Source organism: Oncorhynchus gorbuscha, linkage group LG01, assembly GCF_021184085.1.
Source record: "Oncorhynchus gorbuscha isolate QuinsamMale2020 ecotype Even-year linkage group LG01, OgorEven_v1.0, whole genome shotgun sequence".
Taxonomy (NCBI): Eukaryota; Metazoa; Chordata; class Actinopteri; order Salmoniformes; family Salmonidae; genus Oncorhynchus; species Oncorhynchus gorbuscha.
The window spans coordinates 51966154-51988182 of NC_060173.1; the positions used below are offsets into that span (position 1 = coordinate 51966154).

General features: G+C 42.5%; 1 protein-coding gene across 1 annotated transcript; it reads right to left on the reverse strand.

Moving 5' to 3' along the window:
• Positions 1 to 409: 409 nt before the first annotated feature.
• Positions 410 to 12879, reverse strand: tdg.1 (thymine DNA glycosylase, tandem duplicate 1). Its single transcript, XM_046355705.1, has 10 exons — positions 12728 to 12879; positions 7175 to 7344; positions 6642 to 6946; positions 6395 to 6464; positions 5990 to 6125; positions 5742 to 5824; positions 5561 to 5655; positions 5094 to 5265; positions 4692 to 4836; positions 410 to 1874 (listed from the first exon to the last, which is right to left on the reverse strand). The coding sequence occupies exons 2-9, from the start codon at positions 7236 to 7238 to the stop codon at positions 4715 to 4717; spliced, it is 1047 nt and encodes a 348-aa protein (XP_046211661.1). The 5' UTR covers positions 7239 to 7344; positions 12728 to 12879; the 3' UTR covers positions 410 to 1874; positions 4692 to 4714.
• Between the last annotated feature and the right edge of the window lie 9150 nt (positions 12880 to 22029).

A 22029-nucleotide genomic window follows, 5' to 3' on the forward strand; every position in this document is an offset into this window, starting at 1 on the left:
GGTCACCTCCCTGACCAAGGCCCTTCTCCCCCGATTGCCCAGTTTGGCTGGGCGGCCAGCTCTAGGAAGAGTCTTGGTGGTTTCAAACTTCTTCCATTTAATAATTATGGAGGCCAGTGTTCATGGGGACCTTCAATGCTGCAGAAATGTTTTGGTACCCATCCCCAGATCTGTGCCTTGACACAATCCCGTCTCGGAGATCTACGGACAATTCCTTCGACCTCATGGCTTGGTTTTTGCTCTGACATTCACTGTCAACTGTGGGACCTTATATAGACAGGCGTGTGCCTTTCCAATCAATTGAATTTACAAAAGGTGGACTCCAATCAATAGTCTGAATACTTAAGTAAATAAGGTAATTCGGTTTATAAAAAACATTTTTTTCTTCATCATTATGGTGTGTTGTGTGTAGATTGATGAGGAAAAACATTTATTTAATCCATTTTAGAATAAGGCAGTAACATAACAAAATGTGGAATAAGTGAAGGGGTCTGAATACTTTCCAAATGAACTGTACACATAAAATAAGGTACTATGACAACACTTCTCAGCGTGCATCCATACATTTGCCCAGAGGGATCATGAGTAGTATCTCAGAAGTAAGAATGTGTGCAAAGAGTATATTGTAATGTACAGCATGAAACGATTTTAAGAAAGAACAGGATCGTGTTCAGTAGGCACCAAATGGGGGGAAAAAATGGTTGAAACCCGGAAGGGACATTATGTCCGAAACGCAGTTTTTGTATCTGTTTCAAATAATTGAAAAACGTTAAAAGAACATTTTTAAATTATGAACACGTCCCAGCGTTTAGTCACTCAGGATGCAACAGAAGACAAGAACGAAGGCTAGAGGCAAGGTTTTCAACAAACACACCTTCAGAACTCTTATAAAAACAATATTACCAACACACCTGATGTTTCTTTTAAGGCTGCAAAGTCAAAAACAAAAAACAAATGCCAAGTAAAATAGAAAATCCCCATAATTTTATAAACAACATTTTCAGAAACATACTAAACATAACAAAGTAAAATAAAAAATATATAGCACCCATCTTGAGTATTGCAACTCCATGATAAAAGGCTTGTAAAGACATTACTAAAACATCCCTCAGTGGAATCACTTTTTGACCTTGTGTCTAGTTCATTCTCCTCAAGGTACAGAACTTTTAAAAGTAGAGTACTAGCTCATCTTAAACTTCACAATGCATTACTTACAGTGTCATCTTACTGTATGTGTTTTGTCACATGTTTATTTGGGACTCTCTGACACGTGTGTAAAAGCATGATTTAGAACCATTTGTACTGTCAGAGCAGTAACCAATACAGTATGCATGCTTTTCTTACACCTACTGTGCCCGCCTGTGGCAAAGTACGGTATTAAAACAAAGTGTCAAGTCCCTGATTTCACATATTTAAAAAGGACTGCCTTGTGGGCAATCAAACACACACACACAGTATAACAAAACCAGATTTTTTTTTAAAAGCTCATATTCCTCAAATACTTAAAAAATTATAAATTTAGACAATTCCATCTATCAACTAGTCAAGTGTATATTCCAAAAATGGCAAAAAAAATACAAATACAAAACACTAAAAACTATAATTTCTGTCTTCAAACAGAGGTGCAGCTTCTTGTTGAAGGGAGGGTAAAGGATGTGCGGCTTTGAGGTCTGTGCACGAATAGATAGGGCTCGTTAGGAGCCATTTACCCTTTCTTATACGTTGCCCACCCATGCCTGTGGTTCTTTAGAGCCACCCATGTCTAATCTGATCAGTGAAAGACTGCCTCATCCACTGTCTGTCTGGGAGTTGTCCTTCTGTGGTGGTGGTGGCAGCCGTAGGAGGTTGGTAAGTGTTTGCCTTCTCGGCAGCGTCTGAAATTAGAACAAAAAGCCTTTAAAGCTCTGAGGTGAGGAAATTTGGGCACGCTACCTCGAGCCCATTGTTAGGTGCGGCAGGTAGCCTCGTGGTTAGAGCGTTGGACTTGTAACCGGAAGGTTGCTAGATCGAATCCCCCAAGCTGACAAGGTACAAATCTGTTGTTCTGCCCCTGAGCAAGGCAGTTAACCCACTGTTCCTAGGCCGTCATTGTAAATAAGAATTTGTTCTTAAATGACTTGCCTAGTTAAATAAAGGATAAATAAGAAAAATTGGAACAGGTAGTCAAGTGTTTGAGGCTTGGAGGTCGAAAGATCGGGCTTCTTTGTATCCGTGCTATTATGGCTTCTGCGATAGCATGGGCAGCACCAATTTAGGGCTTCCTCTATTTTAAAGTAATCCATTTATTCTTCTTCTGAGTCTAAACAAACTGAATAGGTGCATACTGCCACCTGGAGTATGTTGTCTGAACATGTGTAAAGCCAAAGTTGGTGATTTACTCACTGCCACCTGCGGTTATGGAATGTTTGCTCATTGGCTGATTTCTCCTGATGACCTGGATGGAATTATGTGATCCTTCCTTAACCCATAGGAAAAATTGTAAAAGTCCTCAATGGCGCTGCCCATGCTAAAACAGGCTTTGGGGCACAATTCTTTTAAATATATTTAACCTTTATTTATCTAGGCAAGTCGGTTAGGAACAAATTCTTATTTACAAAACCCTATACGTGCACTCCTTGGGGTCCCCAGGCCAGAGGATGGGTACATGACAGACACATTGTTGTTTTGCAGTTCTCATATATTGTTCATATGATAAGTACGTATTTGTTGCATGAGAAATAGAAGGAAAACTATTATATATATATATATATATATATATATATATATATATATATATATGCCATTTAGCAGACGCTTTTATCCAAAGCGACTTACAGTCATGTGTGCATACATTCTACGTATGGGTGGTCCCGGAGATCGAACCTATTACTGCCCCCAGTACAGGCATTGTCAAAAACACAAGGCTCGACATCAATGAGTTGCGTCGTAGACTATCCTTTGGCCACTTCCGCTGTTCACAAGTGATTTCCCATTTCATAGGGTTATTTCTCTCCCTACCACTGGTTGCTCTGTTTTGAAGGACACTCTACCACCGAGGGACACTCGAAAACAAGGGGAGGGCTAAGTGGAGGTTATTGGGATTGAACTTATGGGTTTAGGCCATAGCTAGACAGTACACATCCCATCCATAGGGGACAGCAGCAACCGGGCCTGGTACTGACTGTGCCAGCAAGGCATGATAAGTTAGTGATCAGCAGGTGAGAGGTGTACGGAGTAGGACTTTAGTTTTGGCATGCCTTCTTTTTTTTCTTTTCTTCTTTTTTTCTCTCCCCAATTTCGTGGTATCCAATTGTTGTTGTAGCTACTATCTTGTCTCATCGCTACAACTCCCGTACGGGCTCGGGAGAGACGAAGGTTGAAAGTCATGTGTCCTCTGATACACAACCCAACCAGCCGCACTGCTTCTTAACACAGCGCACATCCAACCCGGAAGCCAGCCGCATCAATGTGCCAGAGGAAACACCGTGTACCTGGCAACCTTGGTTAGCGCGCACTGCGCCTGTCCCGCCACAGGAGTCGCTGGTGCGCGATGAGACAAGGACATCCCTACCGACCAAGCCCTCCCTAACCCGGACGACGCTAGGCCGGGCGTCGCCCCACGGACCTCCCGGTCGCGGCCGGTTACGACAGAGCCTGGGCGCGAACCCAGAGTCTCTGATGGCACAGCTGGCGCTGCAGTACTGGCATGCCTTCTTGATTCTTTTTGTGTATATTATAATTATTTTTGTCATAATTGAACAACTATGACCTGCTTGGGCTGACTGACTACAGAGTCCAGACAGAGCTCACCCTGGACCCTGGTAAGTACGTGTGTCCTAAATACAACACCGGTCAGCTTAAAATCGCTTATTTTAATGCTTAATGCACACATTAATATCAGGTTATAGCCCAGTTAGTTAGCTAGGACCCCTAGACATAGCTTTGGTAAAAAATATTCTATAGTCTAGGTAATTGGTTTCAAAACCCCATTCAGTCTCCTACATCTTTGGCCATGCCATCAGCAATAGAGTACCACAGTATGAGTCATAATACCCATAAAACCTAGCAGTCAAACTGGGATATGGTCCCAATCATTTACCCACCATTCATTTTTCCCATAGGGGTTTTTAGAAACACAAATAATGGCTGTTTCGTGTAGGCTTACCCTGGCGTGATGTTTTGATAACCGTGTAAATCTCTATGAGTACTGCAAAACAACAATGTGTCCGTCATGTATGTACCCATCCTCTGGCTGTAGTTCGGCGTTTCCCAAACTCTGTCCTGGGGATCCCAAGGGGTGCATTTTTCCACCTCAGAAATCCCCTTTGGGGAAAATGAACGGTGGAATAACGATTGGAACCATTTCCCTGTTTGACCGCTAGGATTTATGACACACCCTGCATTCCAAACCCACCCCTAGCCACTCCCGTACATCTGGAGGGATTGGATAGGAATACGCAAAATATGCCTTTTGATAGGCTGGATGTAATTTACGCCATATTATTCCCACCTATCCAGCCCCTTTAAATCTGTAGCAGTGTCAGGAGACGAGGAATTCGATGCAAATCCAGTGCTTGGATCACGATACCTCGTGGCGCCTAGACTCACTACAAGGTGAGGATGCGGAAGTACTTTTGTAATTTGGGTTAACTACCACTTTTTAAGACCACAGTTGATATAGTTACTGCTCATTCTATTTGTATGGTGCTGACCTGTGTTTCCAGCCAACGAGAAGTTAGTGACCGTTGCTCTGGCCCTCCTCAGGCCCGGGCCCGCCCTCTCCATATGCTCCGCCGAAGGCGGCCTCGTAGCCTGGGTCGTACGCCTCTTCCTTGATCGCCATCCTCTTAGCGTCCTCTGCAACGGGGAGAAAAACACACAATTCAATTCATGACTTTTTTTTTTTTGTCATTTTGAAATCAGCTCTTTCAGGTGACTATGACTACCTTGAGACCATGAGATGGGACAGGGCCGTGATGGGTTTTCATTTCATTCTTCAAAATGAAATGTCACATTGTACCGCATCATAATAAATGTACATTTTATATTAATTAGGTCAATAATGTTCCTGTTTGAATAGTCATTATAGCACTGCCTGCAGCACGTTCTCTTACCTTTGGCCAGTCCCAGGTCAAAGCTGTACTCCAACTCCTGAATCTCCTCAGATCGGGCCACGCCCCTGAGCTGGTCCCTCAATTCCCTCAGCTTGATGTAGAAGTGCACTTTGTCCTGGGCACGGGGAAACTGGGCGCAGCGGGCACTCGACGAGGGCATCAGATACAATGCCTGTATGGGCGAGGGCAGGGTTACATGTCATTTCAAAGGGGAAATGGCACGGTACTGCCACCGTATGCTCAATGATCATAGTTAAATGTGAACAATTTCAAAGACCCTCAACTGTTTTGTTCGATTTGAATCTTTAGTCAAAACGGTGACATTTGGATCAGTTATTGTGAGAAAGCGCTTGATCCAGGAAGTACACCTTCTTTCAACACTTCCATTTCTTCATCCTCCATTCATCATGAAATACAGTATCTGGAGCACCACAACAACATACACTACCAGGTAGCAGAGCCCTTACCACTTCACAGTCCGGTATCTTGTGTGGCTGCAGACCAAAGTCAAGCTTCTTGGGCTTTTTACCAAACATCTCTCTGCAGAACATTTCATAGATACCTGAAAATAAACAGAATGTCAAAGAAAGAAAGAAAGTTCTGGCCACTGGAATTTCTCCTATTTAGCAGGGATGTGTAGCTACGTACATTTTCCATTGAAAACAGCTATGAGGGGCTTGTACTTTTTCAGCTTCTCAACAAGAATTAAGGCGCCCTCACGTAGCTCTTTGCTGTGAAGAAACAGAAGATTTGAGTCAAACATTGTATTCCATCTATGTTAATTCAGCTTGCTATGTGGCCACTGTTCGAGACAAATGTCTCTGCATCCTCCCACTCTTTTTTCAGCACATTGCAGACTGACTTTAGGTATTTTATTATGTTCTTCCTAAGCTTACGTTGACAGGTCCTTGCTTCCAGGCGTTGTCCTTGCCACCATGTTGGTGAAGCCGATTTTATATTTCTCTGGCAGGCTGGTGTCGCTCATGTGGTTAAGCTGCTCATCAGTGAATCCGGACAAGAACAGGCACTTCCCTGAAGAGGATAACTACTCATTAAATTCATTGTACCATTATTTTTCTGAAATTGGGGTGAAAATCTGTATTCTCTGCGCACTAAGCGTACAACTGCATCATCCTATTTGGCATGAGTAACATAACATTGACTTGAATGTAAAGTTTAGCAATTTATTTGATTCATAAATGGTGTTAGGGTCATGAAAGAGCAGACAAAAGAAATACTGAGAAGGAAGATTTATGATGTTTTCAAAGGAAGAGACTGAATAAATACGCAAAGCAACTTACAGAAATGGTTTCCATGGCCAGGGAACCATCGTCCAACATAGGCTGCCACGAGACCTGGGTTGATTCCAATCTAGAACAAAAAAGTTGCATTTTATACTACGGTTTTTTCTCATTAGAGCACACAAGACAGAACATTTTGCAGCTGAAAACGAAAATAAGCATTTCTCATTGGATAAATCGAGTAGCTCCATTGTCTGGCGCACATCAAAAAATGTCTGGCACAAAGCGACAAAAGCGGTGAACTCACGATAACATAGTCCAGGTTGTAGTCAAGGATGTCGGTCAGAGTTCTACTCATGACCTCATCCTCAGTCATGCCTTTGAAGCGGTCCCTTTTCTTCTTGACCTTCTTGAAGGTCTTGTCTATTTTCTCCTGCGTGCCGTCTGCCTCTTGACCCTCCTTGCCTTTCTTGGGCTTGGGTCCCGGTTTGGCCTTGGGTCCCGGTTTGGCCTTGGGTCCCGGTTTGGCCTTGGGTCCCGGTTTGGCCTTGGGCATTTTGGGTGGCTTGGGTTCCTTTGGTTGTGCCGTTCTCCCTCGCTTTTTTGCTGGAGCTGCAAGAGGGAGAGATCTTCCAATCACCTTGCTGTGAACCTTCACACTAGCCTCGACTGTCACAGGAACACTGATTGGTTCGATGAAGCATTTGTTTTTAAATCTGTGGGGAAATGCATCAAAGAACACTTCGCCCACAAATTAATCAACTTTAAATCCATCAGAAATACATTAAGGCTCATGTCTGTTATTGAATACAGCTCTGCGGGAATAAAGAACCAGGGTACCTTTCGCTATGTTGGCGGGCTCTTGCAGTGCCATGGGCTCATGACTGACAACCATATGAGCCATGACCCTCTGTCTTGGTCCCTCTGTGTAGTGAGGGTGAGGACTGTGATGGTGGTTGATGCCCGGCTACTGCCCCTGTAGAGCTTGAAGCTGTTGAGTAGACTGAATCCTGAAAAAAGGAAGACAAAAAAAAAAGACCCACATTGTTAATTATATAACTGAAATACACTGACTATGCCAAACATTAGGAACACCTTCCTAGTATTGCGTTGAAATCCCCCCACCTCTCTCTCAGAACTGCCTCAATAAGTCATGCCGACTCTACAAGGTGTTGAAAGCGTTCCACAGGGATGCTGGCCCATGTTGACTCCAATGCTTCCCACAGTTGTGTCAAGTTCGCTGGATGTCCTTTGGGTGGTGGACCATTCTTGATACACGCGGGAAACTGTTGAGCGTGGAAAAACCCAGCAATATTGCAGTTCTTGACACAAACCGGTGCGCCTGGCACTTACTACCATACCCCGTTCAAAAGGCACCCTCTGAATGGCACACACAACCAATGTCTCAACTGTCTCAAGACTTAAAAATCCTTATTTAACCCGTCTCCTCCCCTTCATCTACACTGGGTTGAAGTGGATTTAACAAGTGACATCAATAAGGGATCATAGCTAATAAGGGATCATAGCTTTCACTTGGATTCACCTGATTGGTCTGTAATGTTTTGTATACTCAGTGTATATTCTAGTACAGGGTTTCCTGTAGCCGGTCCTCGGGACCAAAGTTTTGGTTTTTGCCCAAGTACTACACAGCTGATTCAAATAGGCAACTAATCATTAACCTTTGATCATTTGAATCAACCGTGCATTGTTAGGGCAAAACCCTAAACGTACACCCCTTGGTGAAAAAATATATTCGTATATATTTGTACTTTAGATTTTTTTTATTTTTAAGTAGCCACCCTTTGCCTTGATGACTGAGTTTGGGGAAAGCTGTAGTGACACCTGTAAAACCAGTACAGTATTTAATTTTTTATTTAATTTTGCTCCTTTGCACCCCATTATTTTTATTTCTACTTTGCACATTCTTCCATTGCAAAACTACCATTCCAGTGTTTTACTTGCTATATTGTATTTACTTTGCCACCATGGCCTTTTTTGCCTTTACCTCCCTTCTCACCTAATTTGCTCACATTGTATATAGACTTGTTTATACTGTATTATTGACTGTATGTTTGTTTTACTCCATGTGTAACTCTGTGTCGTTGTATCTGTCGAACTGCTTTGCTTTATCTTGGCCAGGTCGCAATTGTAAATGAGAACTTGTTCTCAACTTGCCTACCTGGTTAAATAAAGGTGAAATAAAATAAAATAAACATCATACCCTCCAGGACAGATTCAGAAACTTCAAAAGGTACCAGAATGTCCATTGCTTGTGTTTCTTGGCCCAAGCAAGTCTCTTCTTCTTATCCTTTAGTAGTGGTTTCCTTGCAGCAATTCGACCATGAAGTCCCGATTCACGCAGTCTCCTCTGAACAGTTGATGTTGAGGTGTGTCTGTTACTTGAACTCTGTGAAGCATTTATTTGGACTGCAATTTCTGAGGCGGGTAACTCTAATGAACTTATCCTCTGCAGCAGAGGTAACTCTGGGTCTTCCTTTCCTGTGGCAGTCCTCATGAGAGCCAGTTTCATCATAGCACTTGATGGTTGAAAACTTCTTCAGGATTGGTGGGTCCCCTGCGGGACGGTTGAGCTAACGGAGGCTAATGCGATTAGTATGAGGTTGTAAGTAACAAGAACGTTTCCGAGGACATAGACATATCTGATATTGGCAGAAAGCTTAAATTCTTGTTAATCTAACGGCACTGTCCAATTTACAGTAGATATTACAGTGAAAGAATACCATGCTATAGTTTGAGGAGAATGCACAATTTTGAACATAAAAAGTTATTAATAAACAAATTAGGCACATTTGGGCAGTCTTGATACAAATTTTTGAACAGAAATGCAATGGTGCACGATGGGACAAGTACATCCCCGACGGCCAAACCCTCCTCTAACCCGGACGACGCTGGGCCAATTGTGCGCCGCCCCATGGGTCTCCCTGTCGCGGCCGGCTGCGACAGAGCCTGGACTCGAACCAGGATCTCTAGTGGCACAGCTAGCAATGCAATGCAATGCCTTAGACCACTAGGCCACTCGGGAGGCCACAGAGAGATCCTTGATGAAAACCTGCTCCAGAGGACGCACAGGACCTCAGACTGGGGCAAAGGTTCACCTTCCAACAGAACAACGACCCTAAGCACACAGCCAAGACAACGCAGAAGTGGCTTCGGGACAAGTCTCTGAATGTCCTTGAGCAGCCCAGCCAGAACATTGACTTTAACCTGGTCCAACATCTCGAGAGACTTGAAAATAGCTGTGCAGCGACACTTCCCATCCAACCTGAAAGAGCTTGAGAGGATCTGCAAAGAATGGGAAAAACTCCCTGAACAAAGGTGTGCCAAGTTTGTAACGTCATACCCAAGAAGACACGAGGCTATAATGGCTGCCAATGGTGCTTCAACAAAGTACTGAGTAAAGGGCCTGAATACAGTTTTGACATGTTTTATTATCTAAAATCCTGTTGTGTTGTCATTATGGGTTATTGTGTGTAGATTGAGAAAAAAAATTATAGAATAAAGCTGTAGCATAGGAAAATGTGGAAAAGTCAAGGGGTCTGAATACTTTCCAAATGCATTGTGTGTACACAGACACACACACACACGACCAAAAGTATGTGGACACCTGCTCATCAAACATCTCATTCTGGGAAGGCTTTCCACAGGATGTTGGAATATTGCTGCGGGGACTATTGAGATCAGGCACTGATGTTGGGCGTTTGAGGTCAGGGCTCTGGTCAGGGCTCTGAACAGGCCAGTCAATTTCTTCACACCGGCCGTCAAACCATTTCTGTATGGACCTCTTTGTGCACGGGGGCATTGTCATGCTGAAACAGGAAAGGGCCTTCCCCAAACTGCTGCCACAAAGTTGGAATCACAAAATAGTCAAGAATGTCATTGTATGCAGCAGCGTTAAGATTCCCTTCCCTGGAACTAAGGGGCCTAACCCGAACCATGAAAAACTGCCCCAGACCATTATTCCTCCTCCATCAAAATGTCCAGTTGGCACTGTGCATTCGGGCAGGTAGAGTTCTCCTGGCATCCGCCAAACCCAGATTTGTCCATCGGACTGCCAGATAGTGAAACGGGATTAATCACACCAGAGAACACGTTACCACTGCTCCAGAGTCCAATGGAGGTGAGCTTTACACCACTCCAGTCAACGAGCATGGTGATCTTAAGCTTGTGTGCGGCTGCTTGGCCATGGAAACCCATTTCAAGAAGTTCCCGATGAACAGTTCGTGTGCTGAGGTTGCTTACAGAGGCAGTTTGGAACTCGACAGTGAGTGTTGCAACCGAGTACAGGCGCTTCAGCATTCAGTTGTCCCATTCTGTGAGCTTGAATGGCCTACCACTTAGCGTCCGAGCTGATGTTGCTCCCTGATGTTTCCCCTTCACAATAACAGCACTTACAGTTGACCGGAGCAGCTCTAGCAGGGCAGAAGTTTGACGAACTGAATTGTTGGAAAGGTGGCATCCTATGACGGTGCCACGTTAAAAATCACTGAGCTCTTCAGTAAGGCCATTCTACTGCCAATGGAGATTGCATGGCTGTGTGCTCAATTGTATACACCTATCAGCAACGGGTGTGGCTGCAATAGCCAAAATCCACTAATTTGAAGGGGTGTCCACATACTTGTGTGTTTGTATATGCATGTATGTATGTATGTATGTATGTATGTATGTATGTATGTATGTATGTATGTATGTATGTATGTATGTATGTATGTATGTATGTATGTATGTATGTATGTATGTATGTATGTATGTATGTATGTATGTATGTATGTCCAGTTGAAGTCGGACGTTTACACACACCGTAGCCAAATACATTTAAACTCAGTTTTACAATTTCTGACATAATCCTAGTAGAAGTTCCCTGTCTTAGGTCAGTTTATTTTAAGAATGTAAAATCTCAGAATGATAGTAGAGAATGATATATTTTAGCTTTTATTTATTTCATCACATTCCCAGTGGGTCAGAAGTTTACACGCACTCAATTAGTATTTGGTAGCATTGCCTTTAAATTGTTTAACTTGGGTCAAATGTTTCTGGTAGCCTTCCACAAGCTTCCCACAATAAGTTGGGTGAATTTTGGCCCATTCCTACTGACAGAGCTGGTGTAACTGAGTCAGGTGTGTAGGCCTCCTTGCTTGCACACACCTTAACAGTTCTGCCCACACATTTTCTATAGGTTTGAGGTCAGGGCTTTGTGATGGCCACTCCAATACCTTGACTTTGTTGTCCTTAAGCCATTTTGCCACAACTTTGGAAGTATGCTTGGGGTGATTGTCCATTTGGAAGACCCATTTGCGACCAAGCTTTAATATATCCACATAATTTTCCATCCTCATGATGCCATCCATTTTGTGTAGTGCACCAGTCCCTCCTGCAGCAAAGCACCCCCACAACATGATGCTGCCACCCCTGTGCTTCACGGTTGGAGGGTTGGGATGATGTTCTTCAGCTTGCAAGCCTCCTCTTTTTCCTCCAAACATAATGATGGTCATTATGGCCAAACAGTTATATTTCTATTTCATCAGACCAGAGGACATTTCTCCAAAAAGTACAATCTTTGTCCCAATGTGCAGTTTCAAACCATAGCCTAGCTTTTTTTATGGCTGTTTTGGAGCAGTGGCTTCTTCCTTGCTGAGCGGCCTTTCAGGTTATGTCGATATAGGACTCGTTTTTACTGTGGATATAAATACTTTTGCACCCGTTTCCTCCAGCACCTTCACAAAGTCCTTTGCTGTTGTTCTGGGATTGATTTGCACTTTTCGCACCAAAGTATGTTCATCTTTAAAAAAACAGAACGCATCTCCTTCTTGAGCGGTATGACGGCTGTTTGGTCCCATAGTGTTTATACATGCGTACTATTGTTTGTACAGATGAATGTGGCAGAACTCAACACTGTTGGAAATATTTTGAGGGGACAAGCAGTCATCCACACAGCGGTTCTTTTCTTTATGGTGGATTTACTTTGTTAGTCTGATCAATATTCATATTGACATTATTATTATTCTGATTTGGATATAGCACATTTCCTGGTCATTGTCTGGCATTGTGTAGGATGAATACGTCAGCTAGCAAGTGTCAGGGAGAAAAGTCAAAAGGATCAATTTGTGCTAGACTAGTGTCGCGTTAGTAACTTGTTTGTCAACAAATTAAACAATCACACATTCTACCCCTACTTCGTCTATAGTGTACTTTCAATCAAAATCTAAGCCATTATGGATACCTAACGTAAGCTGGCTAATATAGCTATGCTAACTAGCTTGGTTAGCTATTCCGCTAAATAGCATGGATGAATGACTTGCTAACTAGCAATGAGCCGGTTCGCTGTCCAATGAATACAAATCGTATGTAACGTTAATTGACCAAATGCATACATACCTCTTACAGATATGGTTGAATGTGTTTATTATTTTTCTTGAAAACGATTGTACTCTATCAATTTCCCTTTGGACTTGCTAGAGCAAGCAACAAAGAAAGAGATGCACGTCAACTTTGACATGGGACTATACCAACATTATTAATAGGGAAACAAAGTAAAAACGTTCTTCTCCTGAAATAATACGTCAACTTTTCGTGGATGTATAACGAACATTTATATTGACATCCGGGATTCATGCTCACTATAATATGAACTGAAAAAAATATACATAACCCAAGCCACACACCCCCCCTTATCAGCGTTGGTTTGCTCTACGGACTTTTAAACTCGCGAGGTGGTTTTTCAACCCTGCAAGCAGGCAAGGTCGCCGTTTAATATGAGTTCGCGCCATGAGAATATGCTTTTAGTTTTTCTTGTATTGCTGTTTCGTGAGCGAATTAAAGCAGATGGTGGTAACAAATTTATAAGCCTTTCTGGTGGGCCTATTTTGTCCTGCTTAGTGGCACGCGCCTTTGAGTGTTGGCCACATGAGAAAAGAAAAGCTCCTTATTCAGCTCGAGAAAATAAATGACCGAGGTGTTTTTGGCGTTACTTATAGGCCTACTATGCTACAGTAGGCATATATGCTGTTATATTCGGTTCTGTTTAATACTAATTAATCATTGTGATCTTGCAAGACATTGATTTGATTGAGCTTTTATCTAACTTTACTAAATGAACACCATTGTGAGAAGTTATAATCTTCTATTTGTAATAATAATAACAATAAGTGATGAATAGGCATTAGGCGTAGGCAACAGATGAGGGTTATTTTAAGTGATTTGAGCGCCATTCAAATCGTGGTGCTGAAAGGACGGCACCATGGTCATATACTGTATAAGAGTTATATGAACATCAAGGCATACACGTGGTGAATTTGGATCCTAGATATCTTTGGTGTGATAAGGTTCGTGTGATAGATTAGTTTTTCTACATATCCAAAATAACCTCACACTCAACGTCAACAAAACTAAGGTAGATGATTGTGGTAGTAAGTTTTAAGTTCCTCGGCATACACATCACAGACAAACTGAATTGGTCCACTCACACAGACAGCATCGTGAAGAAGGCGCAGCAGCGCCTCTTCAACCTCAGGAGGCTGAAGAAATTTGGCTTGTCACCAAAAGCACTCACAAACTTCTACAGATGCACAATCGAGAGCATCCTGGCGGGCTGTATCACCGCCTGGTACGGCAACTGCTCCGCCCACAACCGTAAGGCTCTCCAGAGGGTTGTGAGGTCTGCACAACGCATCACCGGGGGCAAACTACCTGCCCTCCAGAACACCTACACCACCCGATGTTACAGGAAGGCCATAAAGATCATCAAGGACAACAACCACCCGAGCCACTGCCTGTTCACCCCGCTATCATCCAGAAGGCGAGGTCAGTACAGGTGCATCAAAGCTGGGACCGAGAGACTGAAAAACAGCTTCTATCTCAAGGCCATCAGACTGTTAAACAGCCACCACTAACATTGAGTGGCTGCTGCCAACACACTGACACTGACTCAACTCCAGCCACTTTAATAATGGGAATTGATGGGAAATGATGTAAAATATATCACTAGCCACTTTAAACAATGCTACCTAATATAATGTTACATACCCTACATTATTCATCGCATATGCATACGTATATACTGTACTCTATATCATCGACTGCATCCTTATGTAATACATGTATCACTAGCCACTTTAACTATGCCACTTTGTTTACATACTCATCTCATATGTATATACTGTACTCGATACCATCTACTGTATCTTGCCTATGCTGCTCTGTACCATCACTCATTCATATATCTTTATGTACATATTCTTTATCCCCTTACACTGTGTATAAAACAGTAGTTTTGGAATTGTTAGTTAGATTACTTGTTGGTTATTACTGCATTGTCGGAACTAGAAGCACAAGCATTTCGCTACACTCGCATTAACATCTGCTAACCATGTGTATGTGACAAATAAAATGTGATTTGATTTGATTTGCAATAGTGGTACGTTTCCATAAGCTAAGCACTCGGAACAGTAGGGTGAGTTCAAGTGCATCTTACATGAGCCCCAAATCGATAAGAAACTGTTTTGAGGACAGCAGTTTTAGCAACCCCTGGAGTTCTGTCTAGCATTTCTTATGTCAGATTTGCCCCGCTCAAAGTGGTGAATCATCCAACCTATGGGCCTCTGCACAGTTATTCATCATTCGTGCTCTGCATTGGGAGAAGATGGAGAAGAAACCACCATTTACCTACATATAGGCTGCTATTGCCTGCATTTTTATTTATTTTACCTTTATTTAACCAGGTAGGCTAGTTGAGAACAAGTTCTCATTTGCAACTGCGACCTAGCCAAGATAAAGCGTAGCAATTCGACACATACAACAACACAGAGTTACACATGGAATAAACAAAACATACAGTCAAAAGAAAACAAAAAGTCTATATACAGTGAGTGCAAATGAGGTAAGTTAAGGAAATAAATAGGCCATGGTGGCGAAGTAATTACAATACAGCAATTAAACACTGGAATGGTAGATCGGCAGAAGATGAATGTGCAGGTAGAGATACTGGGGTGCAAAGGAGCTAAATAAATACCAGTATGGGGATGAGGTAGGTAGATAGATGGGCTGTTTACAGATGGGCTATGTACAGGTGCAGTGATCTGTAAGCTGCTCTGACAGCTGGTGCTTAAAGCTAGTGAGGGAGATGTGAGTCTCCAGCTTCAGAGATTTTTGCATTTCCTTCCATTCATGGGCAGCAGAGAACTGGAAGGAAAGACGACCAAATGAGGAATTGGCTTTGGGGGTGACCAGTGAGATATACCTGCTGGAGCGCGTGCTACGAGTGGGTGCTGCTATGTGAGCTGAGATAAGGTGGGGCTTTACCTAGCAAAGACTTGTAGATAATCTGTAGCCAGTGGGTTTGGCGATGAGTATGAAGCGAGGGCCAACCAACGAGAGCGTACAGGTCGCAATGGTGGGTAGTGTATGGGGCTTTGGTGACAAAACGCATGGCACTGTGATAGACTGCATCCAGTTTGTTGAGTAGAGTGTTGGAGGCTATTTTACAGATGACATCACCGAAGTCGAGGATCGGTAGGATGGTCAGTTTTACGAGGGTATGTTTGGCAGCATGAGTGAAGGACGCTTTGTTGCGATATTGGAAGCCGATTCTAGATTTAATTTTGGATTGGAGATGCTTAATGTGTCTGGAAGGAGAGTTTACAGTCTAACCAGACACCCAGGTATTTGTTGTTGTCCACGTATTCTAAGTCAGAGCCGTCCAGAGTAGTGATGCTGGACGGGCGAACAGGTGCGGGCAGCGATCGATTGAATAGCATGCATTTAGTTTTACTTGCATTTAAGAGCGGTTGGAGGCCACGGAAGGAGAGTTGTATGGCATTGAAGCTCGTCTGGAGGTTAGTTAACACAGTGTCCAAGCAGGGGCCAGAAGTATACAGAATGATGTCGTCTGCGTAGAGGTGGATCAGAGAATCACCAGCAGCAAGAGCAACATCATTGATGTATACAGAAATATTTGTTTACTTTGTCATTCTATAATTGTCATGCAATTTATGTGGGAATTAAAATAGAATTTGAGAATTTATCATGATTAATTTCCCAGAAATACTTTTTACCAGCGTTCTCAAATTGAAAAAAGTGAGGGAGCGCCCCTCACCTGCACTATGGCAGGACTACATCCATGCTGATATGTGCAATAAACTTGGGAATGTAAAATTCTGGTCTCTCTAGTTGCTGACCATTCAAATGTTATTTATTCACAAAACTAACACCCCGAGTCATAGTATTCAACCTAACAATCTTAGCCTATATTTAAGCAATAAGGCCATTGAGGGTATGGTACAGGCTGTTCTTAGTGCCTGGATACAGCCCTTAGCCGTGGTCATTTGGCCATATACCACAAAACCGGAGGTGCCTTATTGCTATTATAAAATGGTTGCTGACGTAATTAGAACAGTAAATAGTACTTTTTTTGTCATACTCATGGTATGCGGTCTGATATAAAACGACTTTCAGCCATTCAGAGCACTAAGCACAGTTTATAATATTAAATGAATAGGCTCTTTCGACGCATTATGACACTGTACTTAAGCATTCTACTCAGCCAGACGGTCAATTGCCCTTGCTATGTCAACAACATCAACATCAAGCTGTTTGCCAAAACCTGTTTGGCACTTTACAACTGCTGCCTAATATTAATTCAACCAGAAGTCATTTAGAAGTGGGCTTAGCCAAAAAAAGATGAGTCAATGAGCCCTCTGGGGTTTTACATCTGCCACACATTGGGGAAACCTGAGGGTAGATTCTAAGTTGTTTGTTTTTGCAGTAAAAGAAGTCTGCATTACATTATTGTACCAATTGATACCTGTCATGGATGGAACAAGAGTTCATTCTAGACAGGGCTTCTGCCCAGATATCATCAACTCTTCCTCCCAGGTCTCCTTAAAATGACTAGTAGAGCCCTCTGTATATTTGGAGAAAAAAAAGGATATAAACTGGGAGACTACGTGTTTTGAGTTGGGAGGGCTCTGTAACAAGTCATAAAATGAGCATTGCACAGTGAGGGTTTCAAAGTTTGGAATTTTCCCTTTACATAGTGTCTGACTTAGAGTTCAAATGTGTTCTTTCACTAGTTACATGATGCAAATTGCTGTTGGGGAAGCTACTCTGAAATATAGTTTACCAAGCTACCAATTACTTCACTCTGTAACAAGTTAAGCTAATAAGCTGACAGTCCCCGAAATCAGGTACTGGAATTACTTGTAAAAATATGTATATGTTTACATTACATATTTGATTGATTTCCCACCCTTTTATGTCAGAAGACTGCCATCCAGACCTTCCTAGGACCGTGTCAATGTCCTCTGATGAATAAACGTGCATTTGCCTCCCTCTGGTGGTCGGCTGCATCATTACATCCATTTATATCACTTCACTGCAACTTTACTTAAAAGGGGCAGTCCTTTAGAAAAACATTTATCCAGCTCAACTGCTTCAGGGCACAGACATGGCAAAGCAATCACTGAATTTGTCTCGAGCAGGCAGATCTAAATACATAACTTTTAAAGCTCTATGATAAAGAATAAAATGAGTTAAGAAGGATTTTTTTGTGGAAGTCAAACATTTGTTTTATGTTGTTGGCAGACACATTGCATATGCTTAGAACATCAAAAACATGGTCCCCTTGTCTATAGGTGGGATGCACACTGTTTAAATGGTCCAAATGTTGATTTAGACATTCACAAATTTAACAGATTTTGACTATCACTAATGCTTTTACAAAAATATAAACTCAACATGCAAATATTTCAAGGATTTTACTAAGTTAGAGTTAATAAATGGAAATCAGTCGATTGAAATAAATTCATTAAACCCTAATCTATGGATTTCACATGACTGGGCAGGGGCACATCCAGTGGCCCGGCTCCCATTGAGAAGCCAGGCCCAGACAATCAGAATGAGTTTTTCCCCACAAAGGGCTTTATTACAGACAGAAATACTCCTCAGTTTCATCAACTGTCCAGGTGGGTGGTCTCAGACGATTCCGCAGGTGAAGAATCCGAATGTGGAGGTCCTGGGCTGGCATGGTTACATGTGGCCTGTGGTTTTGAGGCTGGTTGGACATATTAGTAAATTATCTAAAACTACCTTGGGGCGGCTTATGGTAGAGAAATGAACATTAAAATACTGGCAACAGTTCTGGTGGACATTCCTGCAGTCAGCATGCCAATTGCACGCTCCCTCAATCTGTGGCATTGTGTTGTGTGACAAAATTGCACATTTTAGAGTAGCCTTTTATTGTCCACAGCACAAGGTGCACTAACCGGGATGAAAATAAATTTGTGCACAACATTTGAGAGAAACAAGCTTTTTGTGCGTATGGAACATTTCTGGGATATTTTATTTCAACTCATGAAACATGGGACCAACACTTTGCATGTTGTGTTTAGATTTTTGTTAAGTATATGTTTGGTTAATTAATAAAGAAGGTGAAATACTTGGGTAGATGTTCCTAAAACAGATTATAATTATATATGGACATACTATAAAGTTTTAAAAGGTTTATTCATTCGCATTTTTTAAAATCATACCATCACATTTGTATATGTATTTTTATACTTTTATTGTGTACTAGATCATATGGGTTGGAAAGTGTTTTGTTGTTGTTGTCATCAATAAACAATTCTAGGTGAAAGCCAAAGATCATATGTTTCTGGGGAGGTGGGCTCTGTCAGCTCATTAAGCTACACTAAAGCTACTCTTTTAAAATAATATAGTTTACCAAACTAAAGTTACTTTGAAAAGGTAGTTAACTACAAAACTACTTTGTGATAAATTATATCTAAATCTAAAATGCCATAGACTACCAATTGTCATAGACTGCATAGACTGGTAGCAGAATGTGTCATTTAGCCTATTTAAAACAAGAAGTGTTTCAAGCGAGAATTAGGCAGGACAGATGCTGAAAAAACATCTTGCCTACTTCACACATTTTCTTTTCTTTTTTGCAAAAAAAGTACTGTGTCTAGTTCCAGTAGTTAACTACACTGCTACATGGCAACAAAGTGCATTGAATTCAACTACCACCAAGCTGCTGCAACATGTAGTTCAATTACTGGTTGAACTTCACGTAGTTCACTACTCCCCAACAGTCTAGTATAGGTCTTCAATTGAGGCCAGCCCTTTCTTCCATTCAACAAACACCTTATAATCCTGAGATGGAACCAAATAAAGATTTAAGCATATCGGGGTGTATACAGAGGTATCAGGCACCTTATATACATGCTTAATCTGGTTTAGAATTCTTAAAGAATATTTTCAAAACAAAGTTGTTGCCTGTTAATTTGTTTGGGCACTCTGCTTTGGAGAAAAACATGGCCTTAAGTAAAGTGAAATAAAGGTTAAATATATATATATATATTTTTATAAGATAGGTATTTATTGTGGTATAGACTTCCATACTTAGCCACAGGATGGCATCAGCGTCTAACACATCAGGGAAACCCAAATCGCCAGTGAGTTAACGCCTTGGCATTCACACCCCAGTACTGCTGTTTAAAGATAGGTAGGCCTCCACTTTCCAAGGGCTTTTGCAGGTGAGCTTTACAAAAACTATGGCCTTTGTAAATCCCAGATAAATGGCATGATTGTTGAGTAGAGGCTTCTAACTACTACATACTACATAAGTATCATTACAGATTCAGTGTTGGCAGTACAGTTCTGCATGGTGAATACAACAGAACAGATTACCTGGAATGACATTCACTCTGGGCCGTGGCTAAAAAGAACAAATTGAAAGCCACGCCCCAAATAAACCACACCTCATCTTCAGATCGCCTGCCACCTCTACACACGGTATACTGTAGTATTTACTGTAGTGTTTTTGCGGACTGTGCTACGGTATACTGTAATATTTACTCTAGTGTTTTTGCGGACTGTGCTACGGTATACTGTAGTATTTACTCTAGTGTTTTTGTGGACAGTAATATTTACTAAAGTGCTTTGGTTTTATTATCTTTTCCATAACCTTTAGATAAGTAGGACTAGGTTCTGAGCGGAGAGTTCAGAGCTTCTGCTCTTTTCTATAACCTGTAGAAACGGTTGTGGGCTGGGGCGAGACGCAGGAACCAACAGGCTGCCACGAGCTTCGCTTTTGCACGCCACACTTCTGCCGCATGGCATCGACGTTGGACCCGAACAACTCCTTGGGTTTCACTGGGGCATCCAGGAGATCCACTTGTTCTTTGTCTGTTAGGCTTGATAAGCTTAGCCCTTTCTCCCAACACCGCTAGGCTCATGATACGACCACAGCCTTGGATGGCACTACGGGAGTGTTAGCAGTTGATGTTATTCTTTAAAAACACAGACCCCAAAGCAAATCAGGGGGAGGACAATTGGTTTATTCAAAGAGGATGAATCATAGATGTTATGCTGAGAGGTAGATGGTCGTTCCTTCCCTGTCCTCAGTGATTCTCCCCAGTGAAGAAAGGGACAGGGTGTAGTTTATGACCCAGCCCTAGCCTGTGTTTGACCGATTTATAATTCCTTGCAATAAAACTGGGCCAATGGCCAAATAACCTCCCAAGCATCTGGGTCTAGGGTGTCTTGAGTACAGTTGCTAAGCCTGACATGCTAACAATAAAAAGGTCTCATTAGAAGCTCTTGCTTGGGCTGAGGGCTTGTAAGTCCTCTGAAAAACGGAGGCAGTAAAGTGTTCCGCCTTCCCAGGGAGTGAGGCGCTGGTGTCGATAGTAACATGTCGTGAGAGGCTTCCTCCTTGTTGCTCATTTCCAGGCTGGGGTCATCCCCATTACCTGCGCTATCTCAAGGATATCCATAAGATTAATCCCATTGTCATCCTCGTCTTCCTTTTTATTTAACCTTTATTTAACTAGGCAAATCGGTTCTTATGTCGTCAGACAGTGAGGAGGGGGGAGTTTAGGTTATACATGATCTCGGCCCAACTGGGCTCTGATGCGGAGAGCTGAGCCTCAGCTATCGCTGTTGACTCGGAGGCAAGAGGGGCTATCGAGATAGAAGCCCATTTAACCCTCCTTTTCAGACCTGCTCTCTTGACTCCGGGTCCTTGAGCACCTCTTGGGCGTGTTCCTAATCCAAGGAATTGATGCATATAGGGTGGGAATCTTTCCCGCAATCATGGAACTGCAAGCACTAGAACGTGGGGGGTTTGAGTGATGGGCTAGGTTCGTCCTGGGACGGGATAGCACTGGCCATTGTGAGGAACACAATGGTTAGTACCCAACCTCTCGACAGAGTCCTAAGACCTACGCCCTGCAGCGATATTTTTAATGGTTCACTTGTGAGCCGTTAAGCCAGAAACCAGGGATCCAATATAAGCGCTAGAGTAGAGATGCTCTTCGCGAGGAAGAGAAGCGAGAATAAACAGGGGCTCATTAGCATACTTGGGCGCATGTTCTAAAATATGTTATACTTTTGGTCACCTACTCGTCGAACATCTCATTCCAAAATCATGGGCATTAATATGGAGTTGGTCCCCCCTTTGCTGCTATAACAGCTTCCACTCTTCTGGGAAGGCTTTCCACCAGATGTTGGAACATTGCTGTGGGGACTTGCTTCTATTCAGCCATGAGCATTAGTGAGGTCGTGCTCTGATGTTGGGCGATTAGGCCTGGCTTGCAGTCGGTGTTCCAATTCATCCCAAAGGTGTTCGATAGGGTTGAGGTCGGGCTCTGTGCGGGCCAGTCAAGATTTCCCTTCACTGG